This window comes from Galeopterus variegatus, unplaced genomic scaffold (assembly GCF_000696425.1).
Source record: "Galeopterus variegatus unplaced genomic scaffold, G_variegatus-3.0.2 Scaffold4619, whole genome shotgun sequence".
Classification (NCBI taxonomy): Eukaryota; Metazoa; Chordata; class Mammalia; order Dermoptera; family Cynocephalidae; genus Galeopterus; species Galeopterus variegatus.
Window position 1 is genome coordinate 53985 of NW_007730730.1, and position 18146 is coordinate 72130.

The following is an 18146-nucleotide window of genomic DNA, read 5'->3' on the forward strand; positions in this document are numbered from 1 at the left end:
TTTAAAGTATACAATTCAGTGGTATTAAGTGTGCTCAGAATGTTGTAAAACTACCATATCTTTCTAGTTACAAAACTTTTTCATCGCCCCATAAAAAACACCCTGTACCCATTAAGTAATCAGTCCCATTTCCCCCTCCTGACAACCCCTGGTAACCTCTAATCTGCTTTCTGTTTCTCTGGAGTTGCCTATTCTGGATATATCATATAAAAGGAATCATACAGTATGTGATCTTTGTGTCTGCCTTCTTTCACTTAGCATGATGTTTTCAAGGCTTATTGAAATTATATTATGTGATAATACTTTGTTTCTTTTTATGTTTGAATAATACTCCATTATATGTATATACCACAATATATTCATTCATCCCTTGATGGACATTTGGGTTGTTTCCACCTTTTGGATATTATGAATAATGCTGCTATAAACATTCATGTACAAATTTCTGTGTGGACATATGTTTTCATTTATCTTGGGTATATACCTAGGAGTAGAAAATAAGCTCCTCTTTTTTAGAATTACATTCAGAGCCTTAGTACAGTCAGTAATAGCAGATTGTATCTCTTGTGTTAGATTTGATTTCCTTTTTAAATAATCAAATCATTGGAAGAAAAGTTTTGTGAATCAATTAGGTGATGAAGTTGGTTAATACCAATTTTATTTTCAAAGATAATAGAGGACTATTCATGGCTATTCAGCATTATGATCTTGTGTGGCTAATAAACAACTGATTCTAAAATATTCTAAAGGAGAAAGGTAATATATTTTGAGCGATGTTAGTAACACTTACGTAAATGTAGAGTAGTATCACAGCTTAAGTATATTCTAAGCAAAGTCTCATTTGAATGTTCAATATTATAGTTGCTTTTTTCAAAATTATTTGGTAGTCTTTTATAAGGATGTATTGCTTTATGCAAATCTACTTTTTTTTTTTTTTTGTCCTTTTTTGTGACCAGTAAGGGGATCGCAACCCTTGGCTTGTTGTTGCCCACACCGCGCTCAGCCAGTGAGCACACCGACCAGCGCCGCACTCTCCCAAGTGAGCCACGGGGTCGGCCCGCAAATCTACTTTCACTTAACAAATATTTCTAATTTAATGTTAGATTTTAAACTTTCCACTAAATATAAATTCTTTTCATGAAATTTATAAGAAATTAATACAACTCATCAATTAATACATGATTAAATATATACTTTTAAAATTCACAGCAACCATCTTTGTTATTTTTCTATTGCTGTATAACAGAATACCACAAACTTAGTGGCTTAAAACAACATATATTTATTATCTCAGCAGTCCAGGCATGGCTAAGCTGGGACCTCTACAGGGCTCTAATCAAGGTAGTAGCCAGAATTGAGTCCTTACCTGGAGGACTGACTGGGGAAGGGTCTGCTTCCCAGCTCATTTTGTTGCATTCATGAGATTGAGTGCCCTGGCTTCTCCCTTGGCTGGAGGTCGCCCTCAGCTCCTTGTCATGTGGGCCTCCTAATGTGGCTCCTTACTTCTTCCAAGCCAGCAGGAAAGTCTCTAGCACCACTATTCTAGCAACATAGAGTCTTATATAAAGTAGCATAGTCATGGAAGTGACATCCGATCACCTTCAACATATTCTCTTAAACACAAGTCACAGGTCCTATCCATACTCCAGAGGAGGAGCCTGGACAACAGTGTGACTCTCAAGGGCAAGGTTCTTGGGAAGCCACCTTAAGAGTCTGCCCATCACACCACTAATAAGGCAAATCCTAAACTTTTTTTTTCTCTCTAATCTCTTGGGGTTTTTTGTTCTATGTTTAAAAAAAATTGAATTGGCAGATTATAATTATTAAAAGCTTACTGTCTTTTTGCATAGAGATTAAAACACTTTCAACCTTTTATGAAACAAAAATAAGCTGCTTTTCTTTCAGACCGAAATTTGGAGAGCAACGACTGATCCTTAAAATCGCCTCCATCAATAGTAGGATTTTTGGCTGGCACGTTAGCTCAGTTGGTTAAAGTGCTGCCTTGTAAACAGCAGGGTCAAGGGTTTGGATCCCTGTACTGGCCAGCTGCCAAAAAAAAAAAAAAAAAAGGATTTTCTATTTACTATTTTCTTGATATGGTTTTTAGAAAAATACTGTCTCAGGAACCAAGTTAAAGGTTTAAATAATTCTCCCTAATACCCCAAAATAAGAAGAGCAATTGGGCCGACCTGTGGCTCACTCGGGAGAGTGTGGTGCTGATAACACTAAGGCCATGGGTTCAGATCCTATATAGGGATGGCTGGTTCACTCACTGGCTGAGCATGGTGCTGACAACACCAAGCCCAGGGTTGAGATCCCATTACTGGCCATCTTTAAAAAAAAAAAAAAAAAAAGAAGAGCAATAGACAACATATACAGTTCCAGAAATGCAGCTTTAGAAAAGCATTTTAGGCTTTCAGAATTATTTTTCTTCTCCTGCCAACCCTGAAAACATAGATGAACCCACAAAGAAACACATACACAAACACATGCAAGCACAGTTAAACCAGGTAAAATTACACAATTGCTTCTAAAAAAATCATGGTAATAGTAGTATTCAATTTTTACAGTAGCAGAACTTGAAAATATATTATTTTATTCTGAAACATTCTATTATTGTTATGATTATTACTTTCAGCACCTAATAATCACAAGCAATTTTGTTGTTTTTTAAAATTTGTTTAAAAACTATTAAACTATGTTTGGGGCTTGCTTATCTAGGTATCAGCAAACACAGAAGATTCTTCTATGAGTGGCTACTTGTACAGATCAAAGGGCAATAAAAAACCTTGGAAACACTTGTGGTTTGTCATAAAAAATAAAGTATTATATACATATGCTGCAAGTGAGGTAAGATCTGAAATCTACAGATGAATAATTTGGGAATCTTGTTTTGTAATGCCAACTGGAAATAATTATAGTATTTTAAAAACCTGTTTGTTTTGCAAGGGTTCTTTTGCTTTGCTTTTGGAGGGCGGAGGTGTTGTTGCTGTTAATATGAACAGTGTTCTTGCTTTGTACCTGGAGAGCTCTTACTCAGATGTGTTAGGAATTTTCCATAGTATTCACATGCAGGAAATTTTGGTGATATGTAATTACATATGATATGTGACTACTAACGACTTCACTAAAGGCAAAGCTCCTTATCCTTTCTGCAAAGCTCTCTTTGGTGACACTCCCTTGACTATCCTCAGATTTCTGGCTGCTTACTCTAATTCTATCCTTTTCTGCTATCTGATCACCCTGTCTTATGAAAACCACTGCTCTAGGGTCCATGCTTTTCCTCACTACTTAGTGGGATCTGGGTAAGTCACCACTTAGCTTTCTGAGGTATGTTTTCTGCGTCCATAAAATGAAAGTAATATAATCACCTACCTTCCTTGGTTGTAGTAAAAATAATGTGAAATTCAATGGATGCAAGCATGTTGAAAACTGTCTAGCACCGTGTCTGGCACATAGAGTAGATGGGGAGGAGGTGGCTCAATAAATATTGTTGAAAAATGATTAAGTTGTTAGGATTGTTGTTTTATATGTGTGTACATGAAATTAAATGAGAACTATATAGATCAAGAATTCTCAAACCAGAATTTTGTCTCAATCTAAAAACCTATCTCCATTTGTATGTTTTTAAATTAGGATGTGGCAGCTTTGGAGAGTCAACCTTTATTAGGATTCACTGTTACTCAAGTCAAAGATGAGAATTCAGAATCTAAAGTATTTCAGTTACTGCACAAAAACATGCTATTTTATGTATTCAAAGCAGATGATGCTCACTCAGCTCAGAAGTAAGTAATTTAGACATATTTTTCTTTCATACATGAGAATTCAAGTTTTTATTTTAAATGATTGGTTTTAAAATTACCTTCTTTTAAGGCATGGGACAACTCAGAATTTAAACCAGAGATCTAAATTAGGATGACCTAACATATTCAAAGTCTTCAGAATTGTTTTCAAGAGAAGGCAAGGAAGGGTATCTGGAATATTTTCAGGAGGCAAAGGGGAAAAGAAAATAGGTAGTCCTGTCCAGAGTATTTGTCGACACATGACCTCAGAGGAAGCAGCGTGATGCTGCTCTGCTGAAGGGAAGGGAAGGAAGATGAGACATTTGACCTCTCTTTCAGTGAGGGCAAGAATCTTCCCTTGAAACATTCCAGGACTTTGGCAATCCAATGGTTCAATTGTGCCATGGAACAGCAAGAGTTTAAACAGCTGCTTGCTAACTTAGTTCTTTGGGAAAAAGGTCAAACACATTAAGAGGCTCCCATGCTGTTCCCAGTGACTGAGTAGAAGGAAATGGATACGACTTTAGATGGTAAAGGCTGAAACAGTCTATTCAAAATTCCAACAAGAATCTTTATTTAGATGTTATGAGGTTGCGTAACATAGAAATGCATATCTCTGTGAAATCAAGATCTCTTCTGAACAAAATAGGTCAGTTCACCTCTCTCTCATTTGATTTTTTCTTTGGCCTCATAAAATATATATTTTTGTTTTCAGTAAGAGGTGCTCATGTTTTCTCAATGGGCTTATATCCAGTGGACTTGATGAAGGTGAAAAAGAATGCTTTGAGTAAGCAAGCCTTGGGGTTTCTTAGGGAAGTTAGCCTTAAAGTACCAGAATTACATATGTTCCTGAATACCAACCAGGTACAATGTTACACTCTATAAGACTTTGGTTTTTTTTTTCTAGGATATTTTAGGATATCCAGCAGTGTATAGCTGTTCTTCCAAATAATTACTTTTGGATACTAAAGAATATTTTTTTTTTGTCTCAACTTTTTTTTTTCTTGTAAAAATTACTTAGACAAAATGGTAATTGCCCTAAGACAGATATTATCTTTCTCATAATTTTCATCTGTTTTCATCACCAAACTGATAAAAATTGCTTTTCAATATATATCATCCTTTGCTTATATCTTCAAGTTGACAAGATGGAAATGCCATCAGGAGAGAATTAAGTATAATTGGGTGACAGAAATCAGCTTACTTATAATTTAGAATTGATCCAGGCTAAATTATGTTTCTCTTTGAGGCTATTAATATCATATGGGTTTCTTTTGTTGTACATGACAGAATATTAAAATGTGTTAATGTTAGCGGAAAATTTGGGGGCTTTTTAACAGCTTGCTATCATGGTATAACATATGCTATTTGCATTCAAAATTTAAATGTTTGAGAAAACTCTGTTCTTGATGTTTGACCTGAATCTGTTACAGGCTGATTTTACTAATTAAATTGAGTGATTTCAAATGTTCATATTTCCCTAGACTCTTTTCTTTTTCTTTCTTTTTTTCTTTTTTTTTTTTCTTTTTGGCAGCTGGCTGGTACAGGAATCCAAACCCTTGACCTTGGTGTTACTTATCTCTTTTCTTTACATAAAATACTACTGTAAGAAATTACATTTCAGTCAGAAAAGGAAAAAAATTAAGTTCAGAAGCAATTACACTACTAGGGAGGAAAAAGAGACTACCCCCCGTGTCTTCTGAATAATCGCAGCTGTGTATACTGTCAGATAAAACTTTATTTTGAGACTAAATAATTTTGGAAAGACTTCTATGAAACTTTGAGAAGCTTTTGTATTGCATGCAAAATTTTGATCAACTGGGAGTGGACTAGATGCTAGATTCCTTTTAATGGAAAATATTAGAACAGGTCTGGAGTAGGGAGTATACAAGGAAACTTTAGTTGGTAGAGTTAAGGGAGTAGGAGACAGGGACAGAGCTAGTGTTCCTAAAAGCACTGAGTCAGAATACCAGGTAAGGGAAAAAAGGAGTTGTAATAAAGGGCTCTGCTGATATATTTACTTCCAAAACCCATTAAATGGGAGCGTCAGGACTTCATAAAACTTTTATACATGAAATGGTCCCTTCCTCATGCCTCAGAAATAAGAGACACAATTTGCAAATTACCAAATACAGGGTAGTTCCACATATACAGAATTCCAGTTTGCTACAGGAAAGGTCTGAAATATGCTGTCAGGGTATCAGGTCCACAGGCCCAGCTGTTATCTGTATTGTATTCACATATATCAGATGATTGGATTTTACAAATCTAACAGATTTCTCTCATCGATAGGTGGATGGAAGCATTTCAGGAAGGCACAATATTGTAGCAGTACTGGTTTCTTCTCTTCTGTGATTCTAAGGAGGTGGGATTTCATCAGAATGGAGTAAATGCAATTCAAAAAATTTTATAAAAATTAACACTGCCACGATAAATCCAACCAAACTCTTCATCAGATATAAGAAATTATTTTGTTAGGTATAAGAACTTTTTTAAAATGTTTTTTTCAATGTATGTTATTTATTAAAATTTTGATGTTTACTTAATGGTCAGAATTATTTCTGAGACTCACACTGAATTCTAAAGTACCGTTTCTTTAGAGACCAGACAACTTATCTTAATACTGTATACTGAATTAACTGTTTATGACACAGTCTACACTGTTTCTCTACCTTACATTGTAATATTCTCACTAGTGATAAATCTTTTTAAGTAAAAAACACATATCAAGGAGCAAATTTCTATGTGGTGCTTGGTTTTGAAATTATGATTATTATAAAACTGCTGATAAAAAAACGCATGTCTTTGAGTCAGTAAATTTAGATGAATTTTTGTCTCTTTAATGGAAAAACATATGGCCAGCTTCTACCTCAGTAACTGTGAAATGAAATTCTAGCAAATAATCTTAAGGATTTCTACTGTTATTTACCTCTTTTGGCATGAGTTTATATTCCATCAAAGAATTATAAGCAAAAATCTGAATTTTTGTTAACTGTGAGTAGGAATGAGGGTATTTTCATTTGCAGAGGGACAGACACAAATAATCAACTATAGGCTTTTCAATAAGTCTAAGCTTTTTTTTACAGCTATAATTCAACAAAAACATTTTTTAAAAAAATTTTTAACAGCAAAATATGACAAGCATTGTATTATGAAATATCCCCTGCTACTGTAAAAGTTCTGAGCCCAAGTCAGTGGTGGTATTTGTATCTAAAATGAATGTTACATTTCCTATAATATTGTGTTTTTTAAAATGAACTGGAATTACCATATCAGAAAAGCACAAATTCTAAGCTGTATTAGAAATTGTGTAGTGTTCATTTTCTAAAGGTCTTTAACATTTTGGGATATGTCCTCCCTGGTAATTAAAAAAAAAAACAAAACTTTTTTAAACCACTGTCAATGCACTTCATTAGGAAAGATTTATAATCATAATTCTGGTGCAGTTATTGTTTAACATATGAACTACTACCTTGTACATAGAATTGTTGATTAGCTGAAGAAAAATGAAATTAACACTGTGATTAAAGTCATTCCTGGTGTTCATAACATACATTTTACTGACATGAGTTTCAACTATAAATTATCTTAAAAAGGTATGGTTATCCATAGAATATTTCATTAAAGTGTACAAGAATTTTCCTTTCTGCTTCTTTATAAAGGGTTTCCTAATTCAGTAGCCCAAGAGAGTTACTGAGTGCCTTAGCGAAGCCTTTTGAATGCTCTTTGCTGCAGCACCAGATTTCCTACTAGATCTAGAGTTGGCTGCTATAGTTATTTCTGGCTATTTCTTGCTATGGAATAATTTCAAACTGTTGCAGCCTCACATGCAATCCTCCTATGCTGGCTCCCAAATCTTTCTTCACCACAGGTAAACTAATATTTCTTTGCAGCTTGCTTTATTTTAATCAAGATTGCATAAATAAGGTTTCCATGTTAAAATCTCTGCAGTTTTTAGCATATCCTTTTTGGAGGCCAAGGTTATGCCTTAGAAAATGTTTCCTTCTGCTGCAGTAAATCTGGCATTTAACAAGACATCAAGTTATTTGGGGTTCTTCCCCCTCATCTTGAACTCTAAGCTTTCTGACTACAAGGTTTGGCCTAGGCCCCAGAATTGAAAAAAATAACAGCCAGGCTATTCTATCTTGCAACATCTGGCTGAATCAAGAACCAGTTCTAAATCTAAAGAGAGAGAGAAAAGAAACCTGGCACAAACTTAGTTACTCCCCTTAATTACATGTGAAACTCATGTATGATTGTATTAGCTATTGGCTTAACCTCATGGAAGGCTTTGGGAAGTATATAATATAGCCTTTTGAAGAAAATATCAAATTATCCTTCTCAGATAAAGATGTTTTAAATATGGAATAGTATTACATTCCTTAAACCACTTATTAGTCCTTCATAAGTAAAGCTGATCAAATGTTACTTATTTAATCTGGCTCATTCAATGTCAACTGAGAACCTAATTATATATGATTTGTTGTAAAACTACTTTAAAAATATCTGATAGCTACCATTTTAGAGGGAAAAAAATGATATTCGACGCAGTCTATAAGTGGGGAGAAAGTATAAACAGTATGTAGATCCCAGGAATACTATATTTATTACATGTATACATGTGCTTCTGTCAAACCCTTTTTCAGGTGTCTCCTTTTATTCATGAAGAGGAGAGAGAAGCAGTTATAAGGCTAAGCTAAAAAGGGTGCAGAAAGTCACCTAGACGAGAGATCCCAGTCTGAACTAGGGGAGGGCTGGTTTTCTTAGCCAGTGTCCCCCATCCAGTGCTCTTCCTTTATCTGTGGCAGCTGTAAATTTAGAGGACCCACCAGAGTCCTAAGAAAATGAGAAAGGTCATCTTTGGCCTCATCCCACGTTTCTGAACCTCTTTCCAACTTCTTTTCCTCTGTTCTCTGATGTACTCAGCACCTTCCTCCTATTGTCCTTTATCTTCCAAAGATACTTAATTCTCTCTTCTTTAACCAAAAGCTTGATTCTTTGAGTAGTTACTAGCATTTCTTTAAATGAGATCATCAGACCAACCCTTGATTCATGCAAAGCTGTGTGAAACAACTACGTGAGGATGAAATTTTACAGATAGATGCTCCTTGACTTATGATTGGGTTACGTCATGATAAACCCATCTTAAGTTGAAAATATCAACTTTCAACTTCATATTTTCAGTGTAGGATGTGTTTATCAGGATGTAACCCCATCATAAGTCGAGCCTACTGAATGCATATTGCTTTTGTACCATCGTGTAAAGACACCATTGTAAAGTCAAAAACTCCTAAGTTGAACCATCATTAGCTGAAACCATCTGTATAGTTTTGTTAACCAAATGTATATTTTATATTTAGTTGGTAGAATATATCTAGAAATAGGGACAGCCTCCTATTTGGTAGCTTGGTACATTTTATCACAGCATATTTTGATATATCTTGGAGTGTGCTTCCATTATACTCAGTTTTTGAAAAGTTGGAGATCCATTGTGATCAAATGTAGTCACTAGGATTTCCAAAGAGGTAAATCCTGTTTCTTTTATTGTACTGTACACTCCTTGAAGGCAGATACTGTATTATATCAGTTTCTCCCATGGTACGTGGGTCTTTTAAGAGAAAATATTTGTTCAATTGAATAGAAGGTGAGAACAGGCATCTTGTTATCTACACCTCAAACACAGCCCCAAAATGCCTTCATTATAACTCAGATCTTAGACCTACTCTTTCCACTATCCTGCTAGGGCACATTTGGAACTACCTGTTGGATATACATGAGTCCTCAAACATTTTAAACTTTACGTGACTAAAACTCAACTCGCTTTTTCCCCCTTCAAATCTATTTATTCTCTTCTGTAATAGAAAGACACCATTCCAAGTCTCCAGAATCAGCCTCCCAGTCCCAACAACTCTCTGCAATTTCTCTTGTATCCTTCCATCCTCCCCCTGCTGGTGTTACTGCATAGCCCTGGCTCAGGAACGTCTTACCTCTTCCTAATGACTGCAATAACTTTTCTTCTAATTTCATTGCCTTCATTGTGAAGTTTCATTTCAAACATTGCCAGAGCAATCTTCCTAAAGCATAGTTCCAATTTAATTTCATCTCTGCTCTTACAACCTTCAGTGGCTTTTCCAATGGCTTGGTGTGGAACACTCCTTCAGGTATCACACACTCCAGCTAACCCTAACACAACTGACCTCTGTTCACACTGTCTCCTTTTTTTTTTCGAGGGAACACCACCCCCATAGGCCACCCCATCTCTGCCTATTGACCCAAGACGTTTCTGTGACAGTTGATCTAGTCCTTCTTTCCCCTATTCCTTCAGACTAGATTGTTTCAATAGCGTTTAGTTCATAAACAAACTTTCATATAGTGCTATCACATTCTGTCCTTGAGAACAACTAATCTTGTTCATTTGAGAGTCCCCCACCGCATCTGCCAGAACGCTTCACATGCAGTGGGTTGTTTGCTGAACTAAATTCTTTCATGTGGATCCTTCTGATTTTTTTTTGTGTGTGTGTAACTGCCTCTAATATACATATCATTCTCAAGCCAATGCCACTTCTAATGTCATTTTCTAAAGGGAAATCTTATTTTACTTTTTCCCCTATAAGGAAAGAGCTAAATAGTTCCGAGTAGGATTTCTTAAAAATAAAGGTAATAGGAAATTTTCAAAAAGCCTAAATATCAAATTCCTTTTCCTTTCGGCTAGGGGGAAGGGATGAAGTAAGGGAACTTTCTCTTTTATGAGTTGATCATAGGATATAAGAACCAATCTTGAAATACTCTTTTAATGACTTGTATTTCTAGAAACACTTTTTACTTAAGGTGGTAATAGTTTGTATCTTATTGTCCATATAAAGAGACAGATCCTTTACAGATAAAAAATTAGCATTGTAAATAATGTTAATATGTATTATATTTATATAAAATAAATTTACTATAACATCTACTGTTGTGTGATGTCTTTTAAACCATACCTTTTTTTAGAGTCACATTTAAAGATGAACCTCACTGACTCCTCCTGAAGCATAATTAAGGGAGATTCTTCTTCACCCACAAATGATATTCCCAAAATGGCTTCTACTTCCAAGTTTTACTAAGACTATTGGGATTCAAGTGAATTAACTGAATGATAAGGGGTAAACACAAGCATTGCTGTAGGCATGCACAGTATGCATTGAGAATAGAGACAAGGTCTCAGATTGCCTTTTTCCATTGGACAGTGTACTTTTACAGCTTTCACCTTTGGAACCAGATTAAGGATATGGGGGAAAGGGAGGTGAGGGACTGCCTTAGAAACAAACCAGGGTTGGCTAGTTAGCTCAGTTGATTGGAGTGTGGTGTTACAACACCAAGGTCAATGGTTCAGATCCATATAACTGGCTAGCTGCCCCCCCAAAAAATTAAATAAACAACAATCCAAACACACAACAAATAATGCAAAAAGGTAGAGGTGGACTTTTACAGGGAGAATGAGACATAAAGCATATTTCTATTTGTTGGGGAATGTTGTGTGCCCTTCTTTGTCTAGCTGCCTAGTTCCAGAAGGAAATGGCAGAGATTTTCTTGTTCCCAGTACACATTTTTCCTAATTGAATCCTTAGCTGCTTTTCTACACTGCTGGACACAATAAAAATTTCAAGGACCCCTTTTAAAGACTAAATTCACAGTACTTTGCACGCAGGGCAGTTCTACCTGCCACACCTCACTGCCACAAGTGGCCACTGTGAGAAAATGATGTCCCATCAGTGCCCTTTCATTTCACAGATCTTTATTGACCAGCAGGCATTGTCCTGTGTGCTTGGGAATACACCACTGAACAAAACAGACCAAAACCAGCCTTGGGGGAACTTTATTTTTGCTCCATTTAAGCCATTTGGTTTTACTCATCTACTACTGTAAGCCATTAGTTACAATAGTTGATAAGTAAAAGCTTGCCTTACTATGTATAATTCTATTTCAGCTATCGTTATAGTTAAGGGAAATTTAAATATCTAATTAGAATCTACCTAGACTGTGAGTTCTCTAATAAACTTTAGATTCTAAGAGAGCCTGTAACAGAGCCCAGTTTTCCAGAATTAGAAGCTGAACTAGCTTAGGCCATTAGGTTACTTATTATTACTTAAATCTGAAACGCTGGCTCAAAACTTCCTTTAACGACCACCTCTGGCAAACATGGTGTCAAACGCGTGGCTTCTAGAAGTACTTGATCGGGAAGCGCAGCTCTGGCGGCGTAGTCCCCCTCCGAGCCGAAAGGGGGCGGTCGACTTTCACTGCCGCGGCTCGGCTCCCTGGTCCCTCCACTCCACGGAGGGAACGTTACGACCTCCTCGCCGCTTCTCAACATCGCTGATGCGCAGGCGTGGGGTGGGGGTGCGCGAACCGCCGAGCCGAGGGAGGGGTCACGAACTCTGACCCCCCTACCAAATACACAAACCCGGAAACTCCCTCCCCCCATCCCCTATCTCCCTCCCTTCAGCTTTCTTCAGCTTCTCCTCCCGGAGAGCGCCCCCAACCAGCAGCCGCCGCAGCGGGCCTGTCGGGGTCGGCGCCCGACGCTGGAGTTAGCGCGGCAGGGAGGTGCCGGTAAGAAGTACCCGGTGGGGAGACAAGCCGCCGAGGCGGGGGTGTCTCTTCATCCCAACGGTCAACGGACACAGCCCCAGTGCGCTCCCACAGCCTATGGGCTTGGGCCGGCCTGGCCCGTCCGCCCGGTAGTGCGCGGTGGGAGGCTGGGGCTGGGCTGGGAGCGCAGAGAGTGGCCTGAGTGGCGGGGCCCCGGGAGCGGCGGGGCGCGGGGACAGCCGGCAAGCGGCCGGGTGCGCACAACCGCCTCTCCCGCGGTGCCTCTGACCTTTCACCTACAGGAAAAGCTTCCGTCTCGGCGCCGCCGCCGCTTCCCCCGCCCCCGGGAGCCGTGCGCCGCGGTCGGGCCCTGAGGGCCGCAGGCCGCGCGTGAGAGGCCGACCCGAGGGGCCCCGGGGCGGAGGCCTGAGCTCCCTGCTCCCGGGGCGATTGCAAATTCTCCTGCTTACCCTGGACGACCATAATGCCCTCCACTTTCACTTTTCTTTTTAACACCACAACGGGCGAGGAGTATCCGCTGCCTTTGGACGTGTATCTGGAGGAAAAACAAATGGAACGGCCCTAGGTCCTCAGTGCACTGGGAATGCCCAACCTTCCAGTAGCTCTTTTGTTAAGAACCCTGCCTGCAACGCGTGCAAATATCATTTTATCAAATGCAGATGTTGCCAAATTATCCCGTAACCTTCAGTAAAACAAACTGTAAAAAAAAAAAAAAAAAAAAAAAAAGTAACTAGAAAAAAAAGGAAATTAAGGTTTGTGTCCCTGGGAGTTGTAAATAGACCTTCAACTTTGAGGTTTTTTAACAATGCTGTGTGTTTGATTGATACACGATGTTTACACGATGTTTTTAAGTTTTGTTTATGTCTAATTGGTAGATCTGAAAAAGATATTTCTATTTATTATTTAAAAGTGGGTCACGTGACAGATAACTAACTTCATTATTCTTTGTAGGAGCATTTCAAACTCTCAATAAGGATTTTGAGAGAGACACAAATTAATGGCAGCAAACGTTCCCGAAATATCTATCTTTTGTATGTCTGCCACACAAAGTGTATAATTCGTAACCTTCGGGAATAAAAAAGGGAAAAGAGACAGCATACAGTAAATAATTAATAGTTTAAGTATAATTCCCTGCCTTTTTCGAGTCACAAGACACTCTGCAGCCTCTTAATATCTTTTATGAACCCTCAGAAAAATGCACCTCTACATTAAATTTTGCATACAAAATTAGGAATTAACAAAAGTCTGTTCCTGAATCTACTACTGTGTAACCTCAGTATATACAGTAAATGCTGGACCCACCTAAAAAGATTGGGTAAGAAACTGTTTGAACTGAGTCTTAAGAGTCAGGTGGAATTTAAATGAGGTGGGAGGAGATTGGAATGGTATATTGGGTGTATTCGTCTGTTTCTGTTGTTTATAACAAAAATACCTAAAATGTTTTGCTTACAGTTTCAGAGGCTGGGAAGTCTGCAGTGCAGGGAACACATCTGGTGAGGGTCTTGGTGGCAGCAGTGACCAAGGGGTCTCACATGGCAGAAATGGTGGAGCAGAGAAAGAAAGTCTTATGTGCTCTCCTTTTAAATCCCTCATAACCATGCTGCTGACCACCACTTTTAATCCATTCACTATAGCATGGTTCTGCAATCTAATCTACCTCTTCAAGGCCCCACCTTTCAATTACCATTATAGGATTTCCCACCCTCAAGAGTTACAGTGAGAATGAAGCTTCTAACATATGAACTTGTGGGGACACAATTCAATCAATCCACAACATTGGGGAATAAAGAGCATCCCAGTTTAACCTGAACAGAGGGCCCCTCTTGGGAGAAATAGGAGAGAAAATGAAAAAATGGGAAGTCAGATTATAAAGGAACTCTCCATTGTGTCCACAGTGCCAGGCACTTTGTGGATGATTAGTAAATACTGAACTAATACCAGGAGAAGGGGTTAAAACTTTGTTCTTTGGCCTTTAAAGAGACATTGATGGTCTGAAGCAGGAAATATGGAGGTGATTCAGTTCTATAAGCATCTTGAGAATTTACTTGTCTAAGCCCTCTACCAGGTGCAGACACAAAGATGGCTTTTGATATACACAATGTTCCATATCTTAAATACAAATTCAGGCACACCTTTGGCACCCAGGAGCACTGGGATTTCTTCCACACAAACGTTCTGGGAACAAATGATGATACAGGAAGGAGCACCTCTGTCTTTGTTCAAATGCAATGGAAGAGGTTGTGCCTTCAGAGCTCTTAGTTAATTTTTTCATCCCTTCAGTAAAACAGTTCATAGCCTGAAAAAAAAAGGAAAAGAAATATACATTCAGGAAACTCAGTTCTGGCAGTACCTGAAATTTTATCCTAAGGGGTCTTAATTTAGGGCCCTTGGACTGACAGCAGAAGCTTTTATGAACTTTTTGAAGTTTAGCATATACCATTGCTTACAGTGAGTGAACATGAACTTGTGTTTTTCTAGTGAGGGAAACCTTAACTTTTATCAGATTTTCAAGTGGACTCACCCCACCCTGCCCCCACCAAAAAAATGAGAGAATCTTTTTTTTTTTTTTTTTTTTTTTTTCAACTGGCCCGTACAGGGATCCAAACTTTTTTTTTTTTTTTTTTTAATTCTGGTTCATGATCTGCTAAATTAATTTCCCCATCCATAAGTGGCTCACAACACAATTTGCAAAATACTGCTTAGCATGGAGTATGACTGACAGCCTAGCTTGAATTACATGAGTGGGACTGGATGGGAAAGAATGTGGGGAGAGCAGATGTTGGGGAAAGGAAAAGAATTGTATCTGATATAGGCAGAGAATGAGTCAAAAAATTTTTTTTTTTTTAATTCTGGTTCATGATCTGCTAAATTAATTTCCCCATCCATAAGTGGCTCACAACACAATTTGCAAAATACTGCTTAGCATGGAGTATGACTGACAGCCTAGCTTGAATTACATGAGTGGGACTGGATGGGAAAGAATGTGGGGAGAGCAGATGTTGGGGAAAGGAAAAGAATTGTATCTGATATAGGCAGAGAATGAGTCAAAAAATAGCCTTAAATTTTTGAGTCTGGATGGGAGAAGGACGGCACCAGTGACAATACACATTTTTGCCATCTATTTCTGTGGAGATAAGATCAAGGTAAACATGCAAAAGGAGATCAGGGCTAATAATGTAGCACTGTGTCTTGTGCATGTTGATTAGCTCTAGGAAGGACAGCATCCTTGTGCTGTTTGCTTTGCCCCTCAGGCTGGTAAAAATACTACTTATCCATCAGTGACTAACATGTCTCTTCCATGAGGTTTTCTTAGACCTCTTGCAGTGATTCCTCTTCTAAACTCCTGTTCATTTATTGAGCACTTTGTTAATTCAGCTAATATTTGTGGAATAACTCTTACCTATAAGAGACTGGTATTTTCACTTACATTGAGTCTTTACAGCAACCTTTTGAAATAGATTGTATTGAATTTATTTTATTTGTGAGGAAACTGAGTGACTGACATATAGTTACACACCTAGTAAGTAGTAAAAATGGGTTTGGAACTCTGACTTACAATTTGAAGTCTAGGACACTGTCTACCACCTGTATAAGTTCCCTACCGCCATTTTTCTCTATCACCCCTTCCTAGTTTCATAGAATTAAGCACAATTATTAATTTTAAAAAATCTGCTTTCTCACTAAAATGTAAGCTCCATGAAGGAAAGACCTTTTCTGTCTTCTTCACTGTCATGTCTCCAAAGTCTAGCAGTGCCTGCTGATAAATAAGTTTCAGTAAATACTCTGAGTTAAGGTAAGAATAATAGGCACTAGAGGTTCATTGAAAAAAATTAGTTCATTGGAAAAGTACACAGTTCTTTTTCTCACAAATCTTATAATGGAAGATGGGCATCTGTGCAAATAAGTTCAGGGAAGTGGCAGGGTACTTTAGAAGATGAGGTGGTGTTCTAGTCTAGTTTTGTGTTGCTCTAATGGAATACCTGGAACTGGGTAATATATAAAGAAAATGAAACGTTGCTTACAGTTTCTGGGGCTGGGAGGTCTAAAGACCATCTGGTGGAGGTGACAGGGACCCAGGGGTCTCACATTGCAAGATGGTGGGAGCAGAGAGAGAGACAGACTCTCCTCTTCTTTTAAAGCCCTCAGAACCAGGCCCCTGACCATTTTAAATCTATTCACTACTGCATGGTCCTACAATCCAATCACCTCTTCAAGGCTACACCTTCCAATTACCATAATAGGATTTCTCCACCCTGTTAACAATCACAGTGGGGGTCTAAGTTTCTAATACATAAAGCTTGGGGAACACAATTCAAGCTTCAATGAGTTTTGGGGGGACATAATTGAATCCACTACAGGTGAGTACAAGATACAGTGAGCTACAGATGAAGGATAGCCTTATTTTCTGATTACAATTGTAAGTACTCATTCAAAAAGCATAAAGATAAAAATAAGTGGCCCCTCATTCTTTACCTAGAAAAATCACAGTTAATGTTTGTAAAGTGTTTACTTTTAGTCCTTGCATGTTTTTGCATAGTTAAAACCATGTTGTAATTAAAATTTTGTTTCTCGCTTTTTACATTTAGTTTGTCATAGGTATTTTCTCTTAATCATTGTACATTTTGCTATAACTGTTCATGATTTTAACTAACGTAATACCATGATCTACTTAAAATTCTCCTACTATTGTTTGTTTCTATATTTTTGTTCTTATAAATGATGTTGCAGATAGTATTTTTCTGCACAAATTTTTGTCCTAAAGAAAAAAATTTGGAAATGAAGCTTTTCTTCTAGATACCTGGATGGCCTACTTCCTCACCTCCTTCAGGTCTTGGCTAAAATGTTACCTTCTTGGGGAGGCCATCTCTGACCTCTTATTAAAAATTGCAAACTATTCCCCTCCCTCAGCATTTTCTGTTACTAATTCCTGTTCTATTTTTCTTCATTCCACTTTTTACCATTTATTGATATATTTTACTTATTTATATGTTTTCTGTTTCACCCACCAAAATACAGACTTCACAAGGGGAAAGTGTGTTTGTTTCAATACTTTCTGCTGTATCCCCCTCACCTAGAAAAACACTCAACAAATATTTATTTAATGGAAAAGTATTGAATAAATTATTGGGTCAATGAGTTGAACATTTTTTAGGCTCTTAATACACACTGGCAAATTACTTTTCTAGGAAGGTTGTAACAGCTTAGCTTTCTACCAACAGTGTGTAAAGAATGCCTGTTTTGCCTCATCTTTGGAGTTAAATTTAGTCTTGGAAAATATGTATTAATTTAGTGATTCTCTGCCATTCATGTTAGAGAACTATTGACAAAGACATGGAAGCATGAACAACATGGTAAATTCAAGGAATTACAAATAATGTATGTAGTTAGAATGTAAGGTTTAACAAGTGACACCTCAAATCCTATAGATAAAGTGAAGGCTTTGAAGAATATTAAGAGGAAAAGTAATATTAAATCTGTATGTTAAAAGAATCTGGCTGCAAAATATTAAAGTAGCAACTAGGTAAATGGTATTAGACAAGAAACTTGGGACTAGAATGGTTATAGTTTGGACTGTCCTTGTGGTCACAAGTCACGCATGTTGATGGCAGGAAAGGGACATCACTCTGTCAAAATTCTCAATGAGTGATGGTACTGGAATAGAAGTTACTGAATGACAAAGCCATTAGAAACTATGGTGTGACTGGCTTACTGATTCCCTTTTCAATTCTTTAATTGTCTTTAGAAAACATTCAAAACTGTATGTCTCTTTTTCTT

At 37.6% G+C, this 18146-nt stretch overlaps 2 protein-coding genes across 4 annotated transcripts in view; both read left to right on the plus strand.

Annotated features, from left to right (window-relative positions):
* The window catches only part of LOC103603476 (FYVE, RhoGEF and PH domain-containing protein 6), a 47822-nt gene extending 37090 nt beyond the window's left edge, over positions 1-10732 (plus strand). Inside the window, exons 13-15 of the mRNA XM_008588001.1 lie at positions 2722-2850; positions 3637-3785; positions 6075-10732. Coding sequence (XP_008586223.1) covers positions 2722-2850; positions 3637-3785; positions 6075-6111 — 315 coding nt within the window. The 3' untranslated portion in view covers positions 6112-10732. The remainder of the gene's footprint in view (positions 1-2721; positions 2851-3636; positions 3786-6074) is intronic.
* Positions 10733-12251: 1519 nt separating this feature from the next.
* Positions 12252-18146, plus strand: part of NR2C1 (nuclear receptor subfamily 2, group C, member 1) — a 50597-nt gene continuing 44702 nt past the window's right edge. For 2 of the 3 annotated variants that reach the window (XM_008588002.1, XM_008588005.1), the window contains exon 1: positions 12252-12371. The gene's annotated coding sequence lies outside the window, so the exon portion shown is untranslated. Of the gene's footprint in view, positions 12372-12755; positions 13059-18146 lie in introns of those variants that run through there. The other variant, XM_008588003.1, reaches the window with a different exon arrangement.